Source organism: Taeniopygia guttata, chromosome 25, assembly GCF_048771995.1.
Source record: "Taeniopygia guttata chromosome 25, bTaeGut7.mat, whole genome shotgun sequence".
In the NCBI taxonomy this organism is placed as follows: domain Eukaryota; kingdom Metazoa; phylum Chordata; class Aves; order Passeriformes; family Estrildidae; genus Taeniopygia; species Taeniopygia guttata.
This window is the reverse complement of record NC_133050.1, coordinates 5,235,036-5,255,344: the sequence shown is the minus strand read 5'-3', so window position 1 is coordinate 5,255,344 and position 20,309 is coordinate 5,235,036. Positions and strand designations below refer to the sequence as shown.

At 53.8% G+C, this 20,309-nt stretch overlaps 2 protein-coding genes across 4 annotated transcripts; one reads left to right on the top strand and one right to left on the bottom strand.

Annotated features, from left to right (window-relative positions):
• Nucleotides 1-15: 15 nt before the first annotated feature.
• CHRNB2 (cholinergic receptor nicotinic beta 2 subunit) lies at nucleotides 16-3,342 on the top strand. Its single transcript, XM_030291667.4, has 6 exons — nucleotides 16-149; nucleotides 904-1,049; nucleotides 1,147-1,191; nucleotides 1,434-1,543; nucleotides 1,651-2,605; nucleotides 3,088-3,342. Exons 1-6 carry the CDS (start codon nucleotides 107-109, stop codon nucleotides 3,256-3,258), a joined length of 1,470 nt encoding a protein of 489 aa, XP_030147527.4. The 5' UTR covers nucleotides 16-106; the 3' UTR covers nucleotides 3,259-3,342.
• A 2,084-nt stretch (nucleotides 3,343-5,426) lies between these two features.
• On the bottom strand, nucleotides 5,427-18,178 carry ADAR (adenosine deaminase RNA specific). 3 transcript variants are annotated; one of them, XM_041721174.2, is made up of 15 exons: nucleotides 18,067-18,178; nucleotides 14,499-16,046; nucleotides 13,048-13,234; nucleotides 12,813-12,970; nucleotides 12,269-12,410; nucleotides 11,878-12,083; nucleotides 11,512-11,668; nucleotides 10,398-10,569; nucleotides 9,720-9,813; nucleotides 8,248-8,376; nucleotides 8,009-8,142; nucleotides 7,364-7,546; nucleotides 6,829-6,941; nucleotides 6,259-6,386; nucleotides 5,427-5,955 (listed from the first exon to the last, which is right to left on the bottom strand). In XM_041721174.2, exons 2-15 carry the CDS (start codon nucleotides 15,962-15,964, stop codon nucleotides 5,715-5,717), a joined length of 3,510 nt encoding a protein of 1,169 aa, XP_041577108.2. In that variant the 5' UTR covers nucleotides 15,965-16,046; nucleotides 18,067-18,178; the 3' UTR covers nucleotides 5,427-5,714. The 3 variants fall into 3 exon arrangements, with proteins under 3 accessions (XP_041577108.2, XP_072774749.1, XP_030147524.4); XM_072918648.1 differs by lacking the exon at nucleotides 18,067-18,178 and adding an exon at nucleotides 17,983-17,999; XM_030291664.4 differs by lacking the exon at nucleotides 18,067-18,178 and adding an exon at nucleotides 17,257-17,395.
• Nucleotides 18,179-20,309: the final 2,131 nt, after the last annotated feature.

The following is a 20,309-nucleotide window of genomic DNA, read 5'->3' as shown; positions in this document are numbered from 1 at the left end:
CCCGGGGCCGCCCCGCCCGGGCCGCCGCCGGCTCCAGCACCTCGGACAGCGCCCGGCCAGCACCGCGGACAGCGGCAGGTACCGGCGGCGGCACCGGGCCGCCCCCATGGCGCTGCTCCGCGTCCTCTGCCTTCTCGCTGCCCTCAGACGTAAGTGCCGGGGGCTGCGGGGGATGGCACGGCACGGGCGGGGAGGGCACCGGACAGGACCGGCCCGGGCCCGGGGGTGCGCCTGTTGCACAGGACAGGTCCGGAGAGCAGCGGTACCGGTGCCGCTGCCACCGGCGCTCCCCGACCGCCCCGGGGCTCTGCGGCCGCCGTGAGCTCCGGCTCTGCGAGGCGGTGCCGGGGTGGGCAGGGACCGAGCCGAGCAGGGCAGGGGGTGCCACGGACGGGCTCGGAACGCGGGGACAGGCAGGGGAGGGCAGAGGAGCCCGCGGCGCTCTCCCGCTGCTCGCCCCGCTCACGGAGCCCCGCCGCCCGCCGTTCTGCCCCGGCCCTCACGGCACCGTGCCCGCTGTGACACCCACACCCCATCACCATGCTGCTCCCCATCATTCCTGCTCGCCCCGCTCACGGAGCCCCGCCGCCCGCCGTTCTGCCCCGGCCCTCACGGCACCGTGCCCGCTGTGACACCCACACCCCATCCCCACGCTGCTCCCCATCATTCCTGCTCGGCCCCGCTCACGGAGCCCCTCCGCCCGCCCGTTCTGCCCCGGCCCTCACGGCACCGTGCCCGCTGTGGCACCCACACCCCATCCCCACGCTGCTCCCCATCACTCCTGCTCGCGGGCTGCCCGGTGCAGAGCCCCGCACCGGGTACAGGCTCTATCCCGGGGGGTCTCCAGACCCTTGTGGGGGGCTCTGCCCATCACCATGGGGCTCAGGCTCCACTCTGCCCCAGGGAGCCTGGGCACGGACACGGAGGAGCGGCTGGTGGAGTATCTGCTGGACCCTGCACGCTACAACAAGCTGATCCGGCCGGCGACCAATGGCTCTGAGCTGGTGACCGTGCAGCTGATGGTGTCGCTGGCGCAGCTCATCAGCGTGGTGAGTCGGCCAGGACTCTGCTCCCCAACCTCCTGGGCAAGCGAGGGGCCCCAAACCCTCCCAGCAGCCTGGCTGACTGGCCCTTCTCTCTCCACAGCACGAGCGGGAGCAGATCATGACCACGAATGTCTGGCTGACCCAGGTGGGCACCCTGGACTCTGACATGGCCCTGAGACCCCTATGTCCACCCTGCCTCAGGACTCCCCAGCCTCTGCCTTGAGACCCATCCCTATCCCATACATCCTGTGTGGGACCCTAATGTCTACCCTGCCCTGTTATGCCCCCCACAAAGCCTGTGTGGGACCCCTCTGTCCCCCCTGTCCTGAACCACCCCTGAACGGTCCCATCCTGTGACTGGGCTGGGCTGATCCCACCTGTCCTCAGGAGTGGGAGGACTATCGCCTCACCTGGAAACCTGAGGACTTTGACAACATGAAGAAGGTCCGCTTGCCCTCCAAGCACATCTGGCTGCCTGATGTGGTGCTCTACAACAAGTAGGTCATTTTTTGGGGGTGCTATGTGTTCCCCAACCCCAACCAGGGCAGGGGGCTACGTTGTACTGCTGAGCTGACAGGACTGACAGCACCTCTCTTCACCCCAGCGCCGATGGGATGTACGAGGTCTCCTTTTACTCCAACGCGGTGATCTCCTACGATGGCAGCATCTTCTGGCTGCCACCTGCCATCTACAAGAGCGCATGCAAGATCGAGGTGAAGCACTTCCCCTTTGACCAGCAGAACTGCACCATGAAGTTCCGTTCCTGGACCTACGACCGCACCGAGATTGACCTGGTGCTGAAGAGTGAGGTGGCCAGCCTGGATGACTTCACACCCAGCGGCGAGTGGGACATCGTGGCGCTGCCAGGGCGGCGCAACGAGAACCCCGATGACTCCACCTACGTGGACATCACGTATGACTTCATCATTCGGCGCAAGCCACTCTTCTACACCATCAACCTCATCATCCCCTGCATCCTCATTACCTCCCTGGCCATCCTTGTGTTTTACCTCCCGTCTGACTGTGGCGAGAAGATGACACTCTGCATCTCTGTCCTGCTCGCCCTCACCGTCTTCCTCCTGCTCATCTCCAAGATCGTGCCACCCACCTCACTGGACGTACCACTGGTGGGCAAGTATCTCATGTTCACCATGGTGCTGGTGACCTTCTCCATCGTCACCAGCGTCTGCGTCCTCAACGTGCACCACCGCTCGCCCACCACGCACACCATGCCACCCTGGGTCCGCACCCTGTTCCTCCACAAGCTCCCAGCCCTGCTCTTCATGAAGCAGCCGCGGCAGAGCTGCGCCCGGCAGCGCCTGCGCCAGCGCCGGCACACGCAGGAGCGCGCCGCCGCCGCCACGCTCTTCGTGCAGGCTGGTGCCCGCACCTGCTACGCCAACCCCGGTGCTGCCAAGGCCGAGGGGCTCAATGGCTACCGGGAGCGGCAGGGGCAGGCAGCGGGGCCCGCGGCGGGCTGCGGCTGCGGGCTGCAGGAGGCGGTGGACGGCGTGCGCTTCATCGCTGACCACATGCGCAGTGAGGATGACGATCAGAGTGTAAGTCGAGGTGGGCGGTGAGGTCTGGGAGTGGGCAGAGCTGGGGGGTGCAGAGCGTGTTCTGCCTCGTGGCTGCACCACAGAAGTGATGTGCACAAGCACCAAGGGCGTCCCTGCCTAGCCCCATGCTCAATGAGGTCCATCACTGATCCCTGACCCACCACTGCAGTCCCAGGCTGAAGCAGCTGCTCTGGAAACCCAGGAGGCCTGGCCCTGCACGGCAGTCAGGCTGCAGATTTTGCAGAGTCCCCCCCCTCAGCTCTGCTCGCTGGGGAAATGTTTCCTGGGCTCAGCGGTGTGGGTGACAGCAGCGGGAGTGAGCCCCATGAGGCCCACAGCAGGCTGGCAGGCAGCCCCAGGAACTGCAGTGCTGAGGGAGCAGATTCGAGCCTCTGAAGATGCACCAAATTCCCGGTTGGGGCAGTGGCAGGCACTACTTAAGGCCCCAGCCTGACCCAGCATTTTTTCCTGGCCCCATGCAGGTGAGCGAGGACTGGAAGTACGTGGCCATGGTCATCGACCGCCTCTTCTTATGGATCTTCGTCTTCGTCTGTGTCTTTGGCACCATAGGCATGTTCCTGCAGCCCCTCTTCCAGAACTACACCACCAACTCCCTGCTGCAGCTGGGCCAGGGCACCCCCACCTCCAAATAGCATGGGGAATGGCCAGTCCCAGGGCCAGAGAGCTGGGCACTGGGCTCAGGCAGCCCCTGCAAACCAATAAATACTCCCACAGGACCGGGCTGGTTCCATCTGGTGTCATTTCATCCTACACTGTGCTCTGCAGGCCTGAGAGAGCAGGATGCAGCCAGGGCTGGGGTGACTCTGGCTGCCTGTGACCAAGGTAAGAGGCTAAGGAAGGCATCATCTCTGTAAGAGGAAAATCCCAGCTGCCGAGGGAGAGAGCACAGGAGCATAAAACCTGATCCACGGGGACATGCTCAGCTCTCTCTGCTCCTGGCAGCACCAGTCACTGCATCTCCTCTCAGGCCGTGTGGGGCCACAGCCCCAGCCTCAGTGGGCAGCCCCGGGCTCCAGCCTGGTGCTGCCAACCCCTGTGCCAGCTCTGGGGCTCCCAGGGGATGGCAGAGCAGGAGTGGAGGCGTGGGGAGAAGGACAGAGCTGCTCAGCTCTGGCTCCGAGGTGAACACACGGACCAAGCAGGTAGAGCTATTTTTGGGTCCTACCTGCAGGCAGGGCAAGGGCAGCAAGTGCCAAGTGCTGCTCCAGCTCCGTCTTCTTCTGTTCCACTCCAGGCTCAGTTTGCTGGAGCCAAGAGCAGGCACGAAATGAGTTGTACAAGGAAAAGGAAAACACAATTAATCAACTCAAGCTGGGAGCTGCTGGCCGTGGGTCACTGGGCTGACACCATGGCCAGCAGCACTGCCTGCACTCCCTTGGCCAGCAGGAATTGGCCTCACTGGGGAAAACTGAGATGGAGTGCTTGCTATAAATACCACTAATCCCTGGGGCTGAGGGGAGTGGTGTTGGCAGGGCCTGACTACACACAGGGCCAGGGGAAGCTGCACGCTAGAAATTAATTTAAATCCCAGCACTTCACCCAGCCAGAGAAATCCCAGCTGCTGCAGCTGCTGCTCCTGGAGTTCAGGGGTGCACCCCAATACCCAAATGTTAAGAGCTTTTCTCCTAAAGCAGCCCTGTGCCAGCTGCTCGTCCCAGTTCATCCCACCTCTGTGTCTCCTCTGCTGTTGGTCCAGCCTCGGGTGAGTGCAGGATTGGGGGGTGCTGCAGTGCCCCAGCGGGGAGTGGAGATCTGCCAGTACTGGGAAGGTGTGGGGAGCACAGGAGGAGCCCCCAGAGCCTCAGACACAGCTCCTTGAGCAGCTGCAGACAGAGGAGCCCCCCAGCCCTGCTCTGGGCTGGGTGCCAAGCAGTTCCTTCCCCCCACAGCTCAGCGTGGCAGTGGATGCCCACGGGCAGCTGCAGGCAGGGTGAACATGTGACAATTGGGCTTTCAGCAAGTGGTGACCCTGCTTGGCCCCAGCCTGGCTGCCTTCAGCCGGCCTGTGGAGACCCACAGCCAGAGCTGGGGTCTTGCTCCCAGCCCTAGGGCTCCTCACTTTGGGCTGTACTTCCACGCTAACAGGTCTCATATGAGACAGGAGACAGCTAGCTCTCATCCCAGGCAAAGCCAGCATCTGCCTTGTACAGGGAAAGGGGCTGCTTCAACAACACCCAACAAACTGCTGCTGCATGGCAACAGCATTGCTACTTCTCACCTTCCACCAGCATCTCTGGCACGTAGCTCAGCTCAGACCCAAACAGGCGCAGGACAGAGCCTGCAGCCACCCCTGGTGTCCAGACACAAGACACCCCACCCTTTCCTAGAGCTAGGAGTGAGGGAAGGAGCTGGGAGGGCTCTGCCCCAGCATTTCAGAGCCCAGCCCTCATGGACTCAGCTCTGCCCAATGACCCCTGTGCTTGAGGTAAGAGCTCAATTCCATACTCTACCCAGCTCCCTTCCTCATACTAACTCATCTCAAATACTCTGTCCCTCTCCAAACCCCACCATGGACCCCTCTTCACCCCAGCAGGAATTAACACACCCATGGCAAACAATGCTGAAACTTTCTTTTTTGTTATTAATGCAGAATGTTATGCTGGTCCTATGGCTGCACATTGCAGAGGTCAGTCCCATGTCCCAGCTTGGCTGGGCTGCCAGTCATCTTCCAACAGAGACACAGAAAACCAGTCAACATCCTGATTTTTTTTTTTTTTTTTAATCTCAAAGGAGAAAATTTGCCTCAAAACCTGCCAGAGGGATTTGCAGAATGTGGTCCAAAGGTTTCAAGCTCACAGTCTTGAAAATTCCTCTAGTTTCTCGTGCCCTCTTTAAAAAACAATAAAGGGGGAACAAAACTATAAAAAAGCAAATTGGGACTGAGCCTGTCCTTGCTTAAAAAACAGGAGAATCATTTACATGCACATTTTAAAAACGCAGGGTCTGAGTGACAGTGACAAGGCAGCCAGGCCTACAAGAAAACTGCTGCACAGTCCTGATTCCACTCCAAAAACGTGGTGAAAGAAGGATGAGCACAGCCATGCACAGCCTGTGCACATCAACGCCCCACTCCTTGCAGAGTGCTTCCTTACACATCAAGGACAGAGAAATTTTCTTCCTCTTGGGGTTTGCGGATCCAGCTGCCATAGCCCAGCTCCTCCAGCGTGCTGAAGAAGCACTGCTTGGCTGCCTGGTATGCTGTGGCTGCCTCCTTGGCATCCGAGTACACAGAGAAGCCCTGCAGGTCTTTGCGGTTGTTCTTTGCACAGAGCTGCTGGAACAGGGAGAACATTTTCCTCTTGGACACACGAGACACCTCCAGCTTCACACTGGGAAGGAAGACAGCAATGAGGGACAGGACATGGAGAAGAGCCAAGAAAAGCAGGGGGCACAGGGAAAATCCCACGATGGAGGAGCTCTGGGCTTGGCAGGGCTCAGTGGTAGGGTCCAAGCAGGGCAACATTTTGTTTTTCCTCAGGAGTGCTTGCTTATGTCTGTTTAAAATTCCTCTATCCAACCCTCCCCGTGTGTAGGGTGCTGGAACAGTGCGGAGTGTCCTCCCCACCTCAGAGCTGCCCCCCTTCCCCCAGACAGTGTAAGGAAAAGGCAGTGTCAGGAAAGGCTCTTCTTACCCATCTACTTTCCCTTTGGTGCCATCCAAGATTTCAACTTCGCTTTCATCAGCAAGACACCAGTTCACCGATGACTCCTTCGTCTTGCCTGTCTGCCTTGCAGAGTCATACACGCTGACTCGCCCAACCTGCACCAGAAGGAAGCTTAACCTGGTCCTGCTGCCCGAGTCTCTTGCTCCTTTCATCTCTCACAGTTTCAGCTCATTCCCAACTTTCCAGACCCGCAAGGAAAAGGTTCTTACTGAGCTGAACGCTAGAGAGGCAACTTTAGTGTCCTTTTTCCCAGACTAAGATATTGCCAGTAACCCCCAAACTGTGGGGTGACACAAAGAGGGCAGATTCTTGGGGTTGTCCTGTGTAGGGCCAGGAACCAGACCTGATGAGACACTGTGGGTCCCTTCCAACTCAGGATATCCCTTGATTGTACAATTCTGTTCCTGGTCACTAATTCTTGCCCCTGCTTGGAGGGCTGCTGCACAACAACCCTCCCTGCAGAGTGTTTCGGGGGCCCTCAAACCCACAGGCAAAGGAATGGGGGACAAAGATGAAGAAGTGCTACAGCTGCAGTACCTCAGGATGGTTAATGTGATACGGAGCCTGGAGCTTTTCCTTCAGTGTGCTCCCATCCCTCTCCATACGGCAGCAGATGGCACGGGTCAAGTGACCCTGACTGTACAAGTAACCTGTGGAGGCAGAAGTAAAGGTGTGAGGAAACAGGATGGCACAGGTGATGGATTGACCAAGCCCCAAAAACTGCAGCACTGCTCACAGGCTCCCAAAAGCTCACAGCATGTGGCTCAGCACAGCTACATGTATCCTGGGTGTGTAAGACAATGGTCTATAGACTGCAACATTTCTCACTGAAGACACAAACATGCAGGTTTTGTCTCACTCTCCTAAAAATCCAGAACTTTGCAGAGACACCGGCTCTACCCACAGCCTAAAATCCAGAGACTCATTTACATTTTCAAACCTCTCTGCCAAGAAGACATTTCAGTCTGTTACTCCTACACCCTCCACAAACAAACTTTGCCATCACACTGGGGAGTGAGACGAGCTGTCACTGCAGCCTAGTTTTACTCTGGAAGGACAGAGGGTTTCGCACCGAGTGTAACAGAGTGGAGATAAACTGGCTCCAGGAAGTGTGACAGCAATGCCCCTTGCAAGCCAAGAATATTCCAGCGTAAGATTTTGTCACTGCAGGACATGGTTCGTAACCGTTCCCCGTGCTGGATCCCGTCCCACGTGGGCACAATGTCACTCGACTCCACAGGAATGGTACCTTCCCCTGCACAGGAGAAGAAGAAAGCTTTTCTGTGTAGTGTCAGATATTCCACACATCAAAACCCCAGCAGCAACTGCACAAGAAACTTCTGGATACCCAGAGTCTGACACCAGGTTCATACTCATCAGTATTGGGTACTGATGAGTTATTTTCAACATGGCTGAAGCTTTGCTTGAAAGGCAGGACACAGACCTAGATCTGAGCTTTGCATCAAACTTCAGCTGCAAACTTCACAAGCGTGGCAGTGCAAGAGGCAGAGCTGGGAAGGGGAAAAAAGACTCTCTCCAAAGCCTTCCTGGGAAGGGGAAAGGGACTCTCTCTGAAGCCTTCTATCTACATTTGGTTCCTGAATGCTTCAAATCCCACAACAGCACACAGAGAGGGATTTGGAAGCTCTGGAGCACCAGAAAGGCTCCCAGGAGAGGACTGAAACCACCCCATGGTGCATGGAGTGATTGCACTCACCGTTCTCCACCTTGGTCCGCAGCTTGCCTTGCTTGGGGTTCTCAAAGAGAGGCTGATGTTGGGGTTGTCCTGTCTCGTTTGCCTGATCACTGCAGGATTTATCAAAGAGTGCTCCGTCTCCACACGGTGCTGTGCTAGAAAACAAACCCCCCTGGTTAGCACTGACTGTAAAGGAAACAGCCAGGGCCAGGGGTGTGTCAGTGCTGCTGACACCAGTCATTCAACACACCCCCACCAACCTGATGTAGAGGTGGAAGGTGACACTGCTCTTTATTTTGAGTTTCTTTCCTCCCGCTTGCTCAAAAATGCTCTCTTCTGCAGAGGAAGGATTAGATGGGTCATACTTCATCAGCTCGCTATAAAGAAACCTGAAAAAAACACCATCCTGTCAAAAGGCTGCTCTGCTTCTCAGGCAAGAAGTGCTTCAACTGATAGGCAGGGTCCCACAACACCCATTCCTGCCACGTGGAAGAGCAGAGACCAGGCTCTGGCTGAGGATGCCTGGGAAGCCAACAAATAATGCTTGATGCACAAAAAGAGCGAAAAATCCTGCAGATTTTCTGCCATGCAGAGGACATGCAGTAGAAAAGCAGCATCCTGTCCAGGAAGCCGAGGGAAGCTCTGGCAGGAGAAAAGAAGGAGCCTGGCTGGGTGCTGCTCACATGCATCTGATCCCAGTGTGAAGATGACTTCAAGGTCGTTAACAGCACCTTTAGTCAGCACAGCAGCAAGTTTGCATTAAAAGTGAACAACCCTGCAGGCAGCTGAATTCAAGTGGTATTAGAATGAGCCCATGATCTGTTTACACTGATGGGTCTTTTACAGCTGCTTCTGGCTAGGCAAAACCCTGAGGTCTCCAACATCATGTCAAGGACTAAAGAAGAACTGCAGCCTCCCAGGCAGTCCTTGAGCAGAGCCTGTGCAGGGACTGATTTTGCAAGGAGAGGCAGAGTTCACTCTGCTGTGCCAGAGCAGCCACCGCTGTCAGGATTAACAGCTGAAACAGACAGTAAACAAGATGCAATCCTGATTCATCACTTCCCAGAGACCTGCCCTCAACACTTTCCCTTGCTGAGGAATGCAGAGCACAGTGGCAGCACACAAAGGCTTGGAGGAAGCAGCTGATTTTTTTGTTCATAACTGAAGTACAGACATTAACCAAGCAGCCCAACTTCATCTCACTTTAGTTTTCAAAAACTAAAAACTGCCACACAGTGAACGTGGAAACAGAAGAGGAAGAGAAGAATTGTGTACTTTAGTTGGGAAAACCCTTTCCAGCCTCTGAAAAACATGTTGATTATCAAAGCAAACATATGCAGTCTGTTTTCCTGAATCCTTCTACACCCAGACACAGAAAGGCCAGGAGACCAAGCCTGCAGTGGCTTGGCATGGCAGGAGATGTGCTCAGGCTGGAGAGCACCCTGTGTATCAGTCCAGCAGCTTCAGCAAGAAGCTTAACATTAAATACATCAGATGCAGCCCTTGGGCTCCTGGCAAGTCTCCCATTCAGTATGTATTTGGGCATCATTCAGGTATAGCTCCTTCTGGTAAGAAATAACTTCCCTCTATTCAACAACGCATGAGTAAACAGTGTCTGAGGATCACAGCATCTCTCAGCACAGCAAAAAACTAGGGGTGTGTTTCAGTCACATCCCTCCAGAATAGGAGAGCAGCTCTTCTCCTTTTCCTTTTGAGCTTCCCCTTTTCTCACCTCACAAAGCCTCTTCGAGAAATTATTTCTGCATGACAGTCATTTACTGTCTCTCCCTTCAAGCTTAGCTCTTCTCCTTTCACACAGCGATTACCTGAAACAAACACATAAAGAATTAAATAATAGGGCAGGTATCAAAGTCAAGATGGCTTCAGAGACAGAGGGAGGAAGACTTATTTCTTTGGGCTCTTGAGCAGCAGCACCAGCATGAGCACCCTGCCTATTAAATCACTATCACAAGCTGTTACAAAAATAAAGGGACACCACTTTAGAGACAGACACACTTAAACTGACATGAGTTTTGGGGGACTGTACCTTCCCCAGGGCTTTTCAGACCATCACTCCAGGTAGAAGCCTGGCAGCAAAGCAAGGAGGGAGATAAGGTACGTGCAGCTGGGAGAAACTGGGGGATCGTGTGCTCTGGCACATAAGGAACCCATGCTCTGATACACAGAGTAGGACACAGCAATGCAAGCAAAGATTAAGAGCAATACAGCTGCAGGCACATTTGCTTTGTTCTCTCTCTCTCTAGCCAGATCACTCATGACACCATGTGAGCCCTGGGAACATTTTGTACCCTCTCTGAGGAAGCCTACAGCAACAACGATTTCTGAGCCGTGCCTGGCAAGGAAACACAGCACGGAGAGCTCAGAGCGTGCTGGAAGAAGCTGTTCATACCTGTTCCGATGCTGACCACCACTCCCAAGCCCTTATCTCCTCTCCTCATGATGATGGCAGCCAGGATCTTGCGGCCGAGCAGGCTGTGCTGCACGCGAGCCGTGAGGAAGTTGAAGCGCTGGTGGCTCAGCATGGCCAGCTGATCGTGCAGGGTGCTGCCGCTCACAGGGAGCTGCGGTGGGGACAACAGCACAGGTCCTGAGCAGGTCACACCACACAGCTCAAGAATGAGCTAACCTGCAGCACAGCTTTCCAAGCAGAAGGCAGTACACAGAAAACTTTGAGCTTTGGGCAGTGCTGTGTCAAGGGGTGGGTGAAGTTCTTTTAGGAATTTCTGGGAAAGCCTCATCCAAGGCTGTGAGCTCTGCTTTAGTTGCATCAGAGACAGCAGCAAGCTGTCTTCCTGGCAGCAAGTGACACGGGCTGAGGAATTGCCTCCTGAGAATGCCAGTGAAAACCCCAAGCAAGAAGGAACAAAACCAACCTGCCTATTTCCAGAGACTCAGCCAAGGAAATCTGTTCCTGGCTTTGGAGGAATTCCTCCTCTGGCTGCCTGTGAGGAGAGTGCACAGTCATTCCAGTGCAGACCAACTTATCTCCTCCAGCACTGCTGACTGACAAATCCTCCCTGATGGCTTTGCTATTTAGAGCCCCAGCTGCACTGCCTGGAATGAGGCTTTTCAGAGATCACAACACTCTAACTGTGATTTATATCAGCCCAAGTTTGGGAAAGCCATCCTGACACAACCAGGGCTCTGCGTTTATCTGATGCATTAATTTTTGAGCTGACACCCAATTTTTAATGCAGCACAAAGAAATTTGGAAGGAGTAATAAAAAAAATGTTATAACTAAAAACAAGCAGTTCCTACTCTACCACAGGAATGCATTTCTGTAGTTTCTGGAAAAATCTGATAATAATTTAGCCCTAAAGCAGAGGCCTGTAGGACAGGAGGGTATGCCTGTGCCCTGAGGAAACATCTAACCCACTTCAGGAAAACCGTATCAGGTTATCAACAGCTGCAGAGAACAAAGGGATCACACTGTTGATTTTGAAAGCATTTTTTGGCTGAACCAGGACTACAAACACAACCCCAGCTTTGGCAGAAGATTTACCTCAGTGACACTCATCCCTTCCATGCGCTCAGTCTTCTCTGACTCCCCGATCAGGACTCTGAGTGCTGCATCAGCTGCCTCCTGCTTGCCCTGCTTTTTGTTGTGTGCAGTTACAGCCGGGAACCAGCGGCCTCCAACCTTCGCCTGATAGACAAACCTACAAGGAAACCAGGAAACCTGTGGATTTCAGTTTGGGTTTTACATTCTCAAAGTGGGGAGAGGAGAGAATCAGGGACAAGATTTGGCAAAGGTAGCAACTAGCCCTGTTGCCATCTCAAAAGGCATCAGCGATTTTGAGCTTTCTGCCCTTTTCCTAGGACAACAGCAGCAGCACAAAATTTCCTTCTGCCAGATGCTGCTACTTACTTGGGGTCATGGGGAGGTCCTGACTGGTCAATGAGTTTGAACTCTGCAGCAAACCCATTGGAACGAGCATATTCCAGCAGGCCACTGACAGGATTGACGTTAAGATATTTGATGAGCTCCCCAACACCCTTCGTTTTCACCACTTTGGATTCATCTGGAGTGGCGATATTGTGCATGGACTGGTCACTCTGGGGCTCCACAACAGGCTAGGGCAGAATCAGACAGGAGAAGATGGTTAAACACTGAGCAGCTGCATTTAGTGCAGGCCAAAAGCAGCAGCAAACCTCTGCCCCACATGACTTTGTGGGGTGAAATCCAGCAGAATAGGAAATAAAAGGGGGGAGAACACCCAATTCCAAATACTTGGGTCTTACAAAGAAGCTCTTTATACCTGTTCATGCAAGACATGGGGTACAGACTCTCCAGAAAGAATCTTCACAGCAACTTCTGCTGCCATTTGCTTTGCTCCCTTCTTGCTGTTTCCTACTACAGCAGGGAAAATTTGGTCACCCATTTTCACACAGTAGCTGAACCTGACAGGACATTATAGTACATGAAAAGTGTTAACCATAGGTGTCTCAATCTGGTTATTATCCCCATGCCCCCTTCCAGGTAAATCCTTCTGGGTTACCTCCAATTTATCTTCAATTGAAACCTACTGTGATGGCCCTAAACACTTCCAGTAGAGCATCTCCAGGAAGGGTACAGGACTGGAACCTCCTCCTGCTCTGGTAGAAGAAACAGCATCCTTTCTCTGAGAAAGGGTATCACTTTGGGTCTCCTTCTGGAACTAGATATCTTGGACAAGCCATGCCCAGAATCCTTGGCTAAGAGCTAGGTTAAGTGACAACTCCAGGACTGTGGGCTGCATGCTGAAGGGGAAGGACAGCAAAGAGTTTCCACCCTCCCTCAAAGCTGACAAGAATATGCCATACCTCGGATCATGAGGTGGGCCTTCCTGAGAGAGCAGCTGGAATTCAATTATGTTCCCTGATTTTTGACCATACTCCATTAATATGCTGATAGGATGCTTCCCAGGAAGCAGGGTGAGGTGAGCTGCTGCAGATGACAGCTCTGGCTCCAGCTGCAAAGGCTACCAAGAGAAGATGGAGGAAATCAGTGTCAGACTCAATACTGTTTGAGCAGCCTCACAGACTAAACAGGACTCACCAGTTCTGGTTCCGAGCTGTTGGAGGGAAATGGCTCCTCACATTTAATTCCACTGTGCCTCTCATTCTCTACTTCACTCATCAGGACCTTCATGGCATTAGCTGCTGCCTCCTGCTTAGCCAATTTTTTGCTCCCTGCTTCCGCTGGTGGGAATTGGCGCCCGTTGATCACTGCCTGGAACTTAAACCTTTGAAAGAGAAAACCAAAGGGACATATTGAGAAGCAGAAGTGTGGTCTTCTCAGAGCAAGCAAGGCTGCTCTTGGAATTCAAAGGAGAAGAAAAAGCCAGCTCCCAGCTGGGAGAATAAATCCAGGCTGTCATGAGCAGAAGACAAAAATCCCAAGGGCACCCGACCAGCACTGCATCTGGGCCTTGTTTCATTACATTTCCAGAGCTGTTCACAACAGAGGAGCAGCTCCATGGTTTGTTCTGAAGGAGCAAGATGAATCACCCTGCTCCAGCACATGTGCTGAAAACAGGTATTGGCTGTATACAGGCAGCGGCTCTGTTGTGGCTCCTGGCCAGAAATAAGAAAGCTCAAAAGCAGCCTTCACTGTTTCACTTGCACCTGGTCCTTCAGGGGTCACTCCTCCTTCTGGCATTCTCCGTGGCTATCCAGGGCATCCATCTTAGAAAGTGCTGCCTCACATAAACCTCTTGCCTTTGACATTTCTGCCTCCCCCATGCCTGTGACCTCAAACAAGCAAGTTGATCTTCCATCCTCCAGCCCTGGAAATCTGCTTCCAAGGAGAGTCCTTCAAACCAGATCTGGAGAGGGATTAGGGCGCTGAATCCATTCAGATCCTTTCTTAAAAGAGAAAACCAAGATAACAAAACCCTACGACTCCATCTTTAGAAATCAGGCCAATTTTCCTGTCTAGCGGATCTATTGATACGTTTCAGTGTGATACATATGGAGATTTTCTTGGTCTCGCTTATACTCAGTAACAGCCATGATTCTGCAAGAGACTGACTTAGCCAACTGCAGTGTCATGCCACATGCTCAGCTCGGAGAATTGGCTCTGACCTGCTACAACACAGAACTGTCCAGAGTGCGGCCACCTTGTTTAACTTAAGACACCTGCACCCAAACACTTTATTCTGGGCTCCCTTTACACCATTTCCAGGGTAAAAGCATCTTTACAGGCAGCTTAGAAATACCAGTTTTCCCCCTGTATGGTCAAATTGAAGGCAAGAAATTAGATGGGACCTAGTGAAGAAATTAATCCCATCTTTGCTGCTCAGATGCTAAAACTGGTCTACCTAGGGTTAAATTTTAGCCTCGCCTTTTTTTATTTTAAGCTGATGCAAGGAATCAACTAGGCTAATCCTTCTGAAATGAAAGAAACATTAACAGCAGGCCTCTTCGGGACAGTTGAGTGGGTGAACTTAGTTTAAGTCAAGTAATTTTAAGGAAAAAGAGCTTGGAAAAGGAGGGACATTTTCTTACCGTGGCTCATGAGAGGGTCCATTCTGCTCCAGCATGATGAAATCACAGTGTTGGTATGTGTACTGGGAATATTCAGTAAGGCCACTCACTGGGTTCTTCTCCTGACAAGCTATCAGCTTCTCTGCAGGTGTACATGGGAAAGCAGTTTCAAACTGGGCAGCATAACTGGGGGAAGACTGAGAATCCATAATGCATTCTGACTTATCAGGCTGCTTGCTGATAGCATTCAGATTATCTGGGATATCATCTGTGGTCCACTTGCTGTTTTCTGAGTTATCATAATTACTCAAACTGGAGAAGTCAGGCTTAGTGTCCTCAGATGCATCTGCTTCCTTGTCACCGACACTGCCCTGACCAGCTTGCCCCAAAGGCTGCTGCTCATTTTCTGCACTTTCTTCTTCTTCTTTCATCACTGGTGGCAAAGCTGCAGTCACCTCCGGGGGACACGGAGGGACAAAGGAAGAGGGAAGACCTGACTCAGGAGTTGTGGCATCCGCCATCTGCATTACTGTGCTGGCCTTCAGCCTCATCTGCATCCTCTCGCGTTTCCTGTTTGTCAGGGACCATCGTGGTGGAGTTGCATTCTGCTTGTGAACATCTCCCAGCTTTTCCAGAGCGCTAAGAAATGCGTTAACATCCTTGGCTCTCGAAAACCCAATGTTTTTGGCAAGATTGAGAGCTGTTGTTTCCACCACACTGAACAAGTAGTTGCAGATTTTCTCCTTTGTCTCAGCCATCTCTGCGTCTCCCAGGCCAAATGTGCTCCGCTCTCCTCTGTTCTCACAATTTGCTGGATCTGTGCAACTGGCACTGTGGTCAGTAGGGCTTCTTTCTCTCCCTGAACTAGGGCTGGGAATTCTCCACAGTGGTGGTGTCTCTCCCTCTTTGTGTAACTTGCCTTCTTTGAGGAGTTTATACAAAACACGGTTGACCTCTTTCTTTGTAGTTTTAAGTTTACGTGCCAGATCATTAGCCGTGCAAGTCCTCCCCTCCCCAAGCTGCCTCAAAACAGTCAGAATTTCTCGCTCATAGTCTTGCCCAGCAAGAGACAGTCTTTGGAAATTCAGCCTCACAGCATCAGAATCTCTCCTGGAGTTCTCCTGACGATGGTGCTGTGAAGGGTAATACCGAGGCAGAGTCTCAAGGCGTGGATGCTGGCTGGAGAACTCCTGACGGCTGGAGAACCTCCGGCCTGCAGCCCAGCTGGAGCTGGGCTGACCTCTGCCTGCAGTTGCCGGTGCCGCAGCTCGCCCGCCTCTGGTGCGCCACTCCTTGTGTGATCCCTGTCCCTGCAACACAGAGACTTCAGCGTCCTGCTCAGTTAGGAACTGCTGGTGTAAAAAGCTTTCCTGATTAGTTTCTTGTGGGGTACGAGGGTGCTTAAAAAGACCTCTGTTAGTGCTGGGGCAGTTCTGTCTTGGCTGGGTGAGATAGGAGCCTCTGCCTCGCCCAGCGCCTCTGATCATAGCGCACTCCTGGGACACGCGTGGGAACCAGGCTGCTGATGAGCCAGGAGAGAAGCTGCCACTCACTCCACACTCTCCTGCCCTGAGGAGAAAAAACACAGAACATCTTTTCACAATGACAGCATTCCCGAAATGCAGTTTAAACAGCTTCCCAGCTACTGAGGCACTTCATCTTCTCACTTGTCTGGTTTTTTCCTACTTTTCTAGGAGTCTAAATTAGTCCTGTAAAAACACAAACGGCGAACTCTGGCTGCCCAGCAGAGAACCAGCAGCCCCAAACTGCAGGTGAAGTCAATCCCAAGAAGCAGCTTTGCCACGAGCAGCCCTCTGCTCCTGTTAGGCTTGATTCCAGCACGGGGCTGGGTGGCCTCTTCAGAATGCACTCCTGAAACACAGCAAGCTCTGCTGCCCTGCCTCAAGGGAGAGGAGAATCTCAGACCTACTTTGCAACCTGAGAAATGGGGGCATGAGGAGGTAAAGGAGCACAAAGAGGTGAACTGGAGCAGCACAAGGAGCTGGAGCAACTTGCATGGTCACAAGAACAGAGCTGCAACAGGCTTGCAATTATTTTCAGATTCATGGCCAAAACAGTCTGAAATGCCAAGTGTCTTTTTCTCCCCGGACACTATGTAACCTGTAGAGGTAAAACATCACACAACAGGGGAATGAAAGTGATAACATGCAGAGAAATTGGATAGGTGTGCAGCTGGCAAAGATACAAGTTTTTTTCCATTATAGCCCAATTCTCAGTCTATCACAAAAAGTCGTACTGCCCCCCTGGAGTACAGGGATAAGACTTAACTATTAATATGCTTTTTAACAGTAAGGACACCAGCCCAACATATTTTAATTTTCTGATAACACTTGCTACAAAACGGAGAGGATAAAGACACGGAACACGATACAACACTGCTGGGTCCCCGTTCTGCCTGGTCCTCCGTGACCTCCTTAGAGCACCTACCGTCACAAAGATAGCTTTTCTGATCCAAGTCTCATTTCTATAAAGCTCCCCATCTTCACCAAACACCTCAAGGTCAACTTAAATTTCACTTTCAATTAACAACTGCACTCGGCTGCCTTCACCAGGACTTATTTTTACAACAAACATGGGGAGGCTGAGTGCAGAGCGACAGTTCCCACCTCCCCGGCTCCGAGGGAGTCCCACTGCTGCCCCCTGCTCAGCGACCCCGTTTTACAAAGTGCTCCCTGAGCCAAAGGCAGGGCAAAAATAGGATGAGGGCTTTGGAAAAAAAAAAACAAACAAACAAAAAAACCCCAGAAACCGCTCTTACCTCAGTCTCACCCGCACGCCAGATTATTTTATGAGAAAACAGAGGGAAAAGAAAGGAACGCGGACCCGCAGGACGGGTCCCGGCGCAGAGGCACCGCTAAGATGGCTGCGAGCTCCGTTTCAGTTTCGTTTCCCGCAGCAGCCGCTCCGCCCCGCCCAGGGAGCTGGCAGCCAGGGCCGGCCGGCCTTCGGCCTTTCCCAGACAGGCTCTCGGCTTCGCAATCACCAGCGGCGGAACCCGGGGGGAAAGCGAACCCAGGCGGGCAGCTCCTTCCCCCGGTCCCTATGGCGGTGCAGCCCCGTCACTGAGGAGCTGCCGCCGGGAGGGGGTCCCGGTCCGCACACGAGGAGCGGCTGCAGGGACACCTGCCACCTTCAGCGACACCCCGGAGGAGACCCGGGCGCCACGGCAGGCCGGCTGCCGCCTGCACCCACGGCAATCCGCGTTCCGCACCGCGAACACGAGGGGCTCGCCCGGACGAGGCCCCCGAGCGCGGAGGGCGGGCTGGGAGACAAGGCGGCGGGCACCGAAAGCCGCGAGTCGAGGCTTTTATTCTGTCCTGTGCAACTGGGGCCCGACAGGGAGCTCAGGGAGGCAGGACACGGTCACGCCGCGTTCCGAACGCCCGCGGGGCTGCCTGCGCTGGAGGCCGCCCCACGGCCTGGGCCCGCGGGGTCAGCGGGTCCGGCGGCCGCTGCAGGACACGCAAGGGCCGGAGGGACTCACGCAGGCCCGCGGGGACCCGAACTCGGCCCGCGGGGACGGAGGGACCGGAGGGACCCGCAGCCGCCGCCGCTCGCGCCCCCGTACCTCGCCGCCGCTGCCGGCGCGCGCCGATGGCGCACGGAGCCCCGCGCGCATGCGCAGTGACCCGCGCGGCCGCCATCGCTGCCGCGGCCCGAGCGCCGCCATGTTTGTTGCGGGCAGCGCCCGGCCCGGCCCGGTCCGCCTCCCGCAGCCGCCCGGTGCCCCGTTAAAAACAGCGCCACTCTCGCTGTGTCCCCGGGGTGCTGCGGCGTGCCTTGCCGTGCGTCTCACGGGCTTTTCCCCACCCTCGGCCCGCGCCCTGAGCGCCGCCGTGCCACGGTGTCCTCAGAACCGGGGGGCTTCCCCCCTCACGGCCCATGGGACTCCCATTTCCTGTGGGCTCTCTCCGTGCTGGGGCTCCGCTGTGTCCTTTGGGCTCCCTTTCTGCCTTGGAGCTTCCTTATCTCCTGTGCCCCGCACCGAGGTCTCCCCAGCGTACCTCTTGTACCACAGGCCTCCTGTGGGACTCCCCTCAGCCCCATTTTAATTCATAATAATGCCAGATGTGAGGAACTGCATTGACTTGTTTGTTCATCAAAAGTTTGAAATTAGGATAAAAGGGGGGGAAGTCGGGACATGGAATTTGCAGCCTTGACTGGTAACCACAAACAAAGATTGTGAAAGATTTTGCAGGACTGGCTGGAACTGATAACCGCAGTGGAAACCCATTGTTGCTGGAACTGATAACCACGGTGGAAGGAGACCCATCACCCCCACTTATGCAGGATAAAAAGGGACTGAAGAGAAGGAAAGGTTGTCAGCTTTTGGCGGAACACAGGCTCCGCAGCTGCACCCAGCGCTGTTTGCTTGCTATCGCTTGCTGTAATTAATAAAATTATTAATTGATCTTAAAAGGCTGAATCAAATTATTCACCTCAATTTATAACACCAGAGGTGCAGCAAGTCACATCCCACCCTGTCCGAGGTTCTTTCTAGGCCAGTGGACACGTCCCCCTCCCAAATCCCGAACCAGGCACAGCCCCTGCAGCCGGTGGTTCCTCTCTTTGCTGGGCAAGCACCATCCGGGCGGCGTGCGGTACAAAATACCGTCAGCACAGAGAGTTCCTGCGGCCGCACCGCGCCTCGACAGCCGTGTGGCATTTACCGTCCGGCCCCGGCGTCCGAGGGGGCTGCCCCGGTGTGAGAGTCCAGAGCATCCCTCTGGCTGCCCCGGGACAATGGCAGGGGTCAGGAACCCCCCTGGACAGAGCCCCCAGAGACACTGGCTGTGATCTCTGTCCATGGAGAGGAGTTTTCAATCTTACAGGATGAATTACAAGCTCTGAGTGTTTGATATAAGTAATAATTAGTGTGGCACGGATGCAAAAATAGAATTTTAGGATTCTAGATAAGGGGTTCAAAGGGGATAAGATGGAGGAAATTGGGTGTGCCTTGTCCTTTTTCTCCTTCTTCATGTCTTCCATGTTTCACTGTGGTGTTGGCATTTTTCTATTGGTTTAGGGGTCACACTGTTCAACGTAGGCAATAGATATTGGCACGTTATTGTAAATATAGCACACGTAGTTTCTGGTATATAATATTTGTAACATCCCACTGAGGGGTGTTACATTGGCACGTTATTGTAAATCCAGCACAGGTAGTTTCTGGTATATAATATTTGTAACATCCCACTGAGGGGCAGAGCCCCACACGCTGCCCTGCAGGACAGAGCTGCCTCAGGTCAGACAGAACATGTTACAGATAAGTTTATTCTTATACATATAAGAATATATAAAAATATATTCTTATATGTATAAGAATAAACAACCTTGAAAACCAGCACAGATGATTTATGACGACTGCTTTGGCTGCGGGGCTCAGAGACTTTCTACAGTCTCGGAATCATCTAAATACCACAGATTCCATCACCCCGGCGCCCTTCCTATGGCTCCGGGCTCGGAGCAGCGCCTGTCGGGCAGTGGGCACTGTGGTGTTTATACTTGTGGCTATAGATCATATAGTGTTTCTTCAGAGAAGGAGTGACCAGGGACGGGAAGAGGCTGTGCACGGTGTTGGTGAAGTCCTCATCCCTGGAAGTGTTCAAAATGCAGTGGATGTGGCACTTGGGGATATGGGTTAGCGGCGGCCTTGGCAGTGATGGAGAATCAATAGCTGGAAGGCTTTTCCTTTTTAGAGGGCTTTTCCAATCTCAGCAAATCTGCAGTTCTATAATTCTACTGCTGTGGTACAACCAGTGAGCAATTATCACATGCAGGGCTATCGTCTGGGAGACCCCAGACCCTCTT

Excerpts from the sequence above, each read along its gene's own strand:
- CHRNB2 (XM_030291667.4), top strand. The coding sequence starts at position 107 with ATGGCGCTGCTCCGCGTCCTCTGCCTTCTCGCTGCCCTCAGAC. Across the intron at positions 150-903 it reads CCTTCTCGCTGCCCTCAGAC|GGAGCCTGGGCACGGACACG; the intron begins GTAAGTGCCGGG and ends ACTCTGCCCCAG. Across the intron at positions 2,606-3,087 it reads GTGAGGATGACGATCAGAGT|GTGAGCGAGGACTGGAAGTA; the intron begins GTAAGTCGAGGT and ends GGCCCCATGCAG.
- ADAR (XM_041721174.2), bottom strand. The coding sequence starts at position 15,964 with ATGATCAGAGGCGCTGGGCGAGGCAGAGGCTCCTATCTCACCCAGCCA. Across the intron at positions 12,971-13,047 it reads ACAGCTCGGAACCAGAACTG|CCTTTGCAGCTGGAGCCAGA; the intron begins GTGAGTCCTGTT and ends TTCTCTTGGTAG. Across the intron at positions 8,377-9,719 it reads TCTCGAAGAGGCTTTGTGAG|GTTTCTTTATAGCGAGCTGA; the intron begins GTGAGAAAAGGG and ends TGTTTTTTTCAG.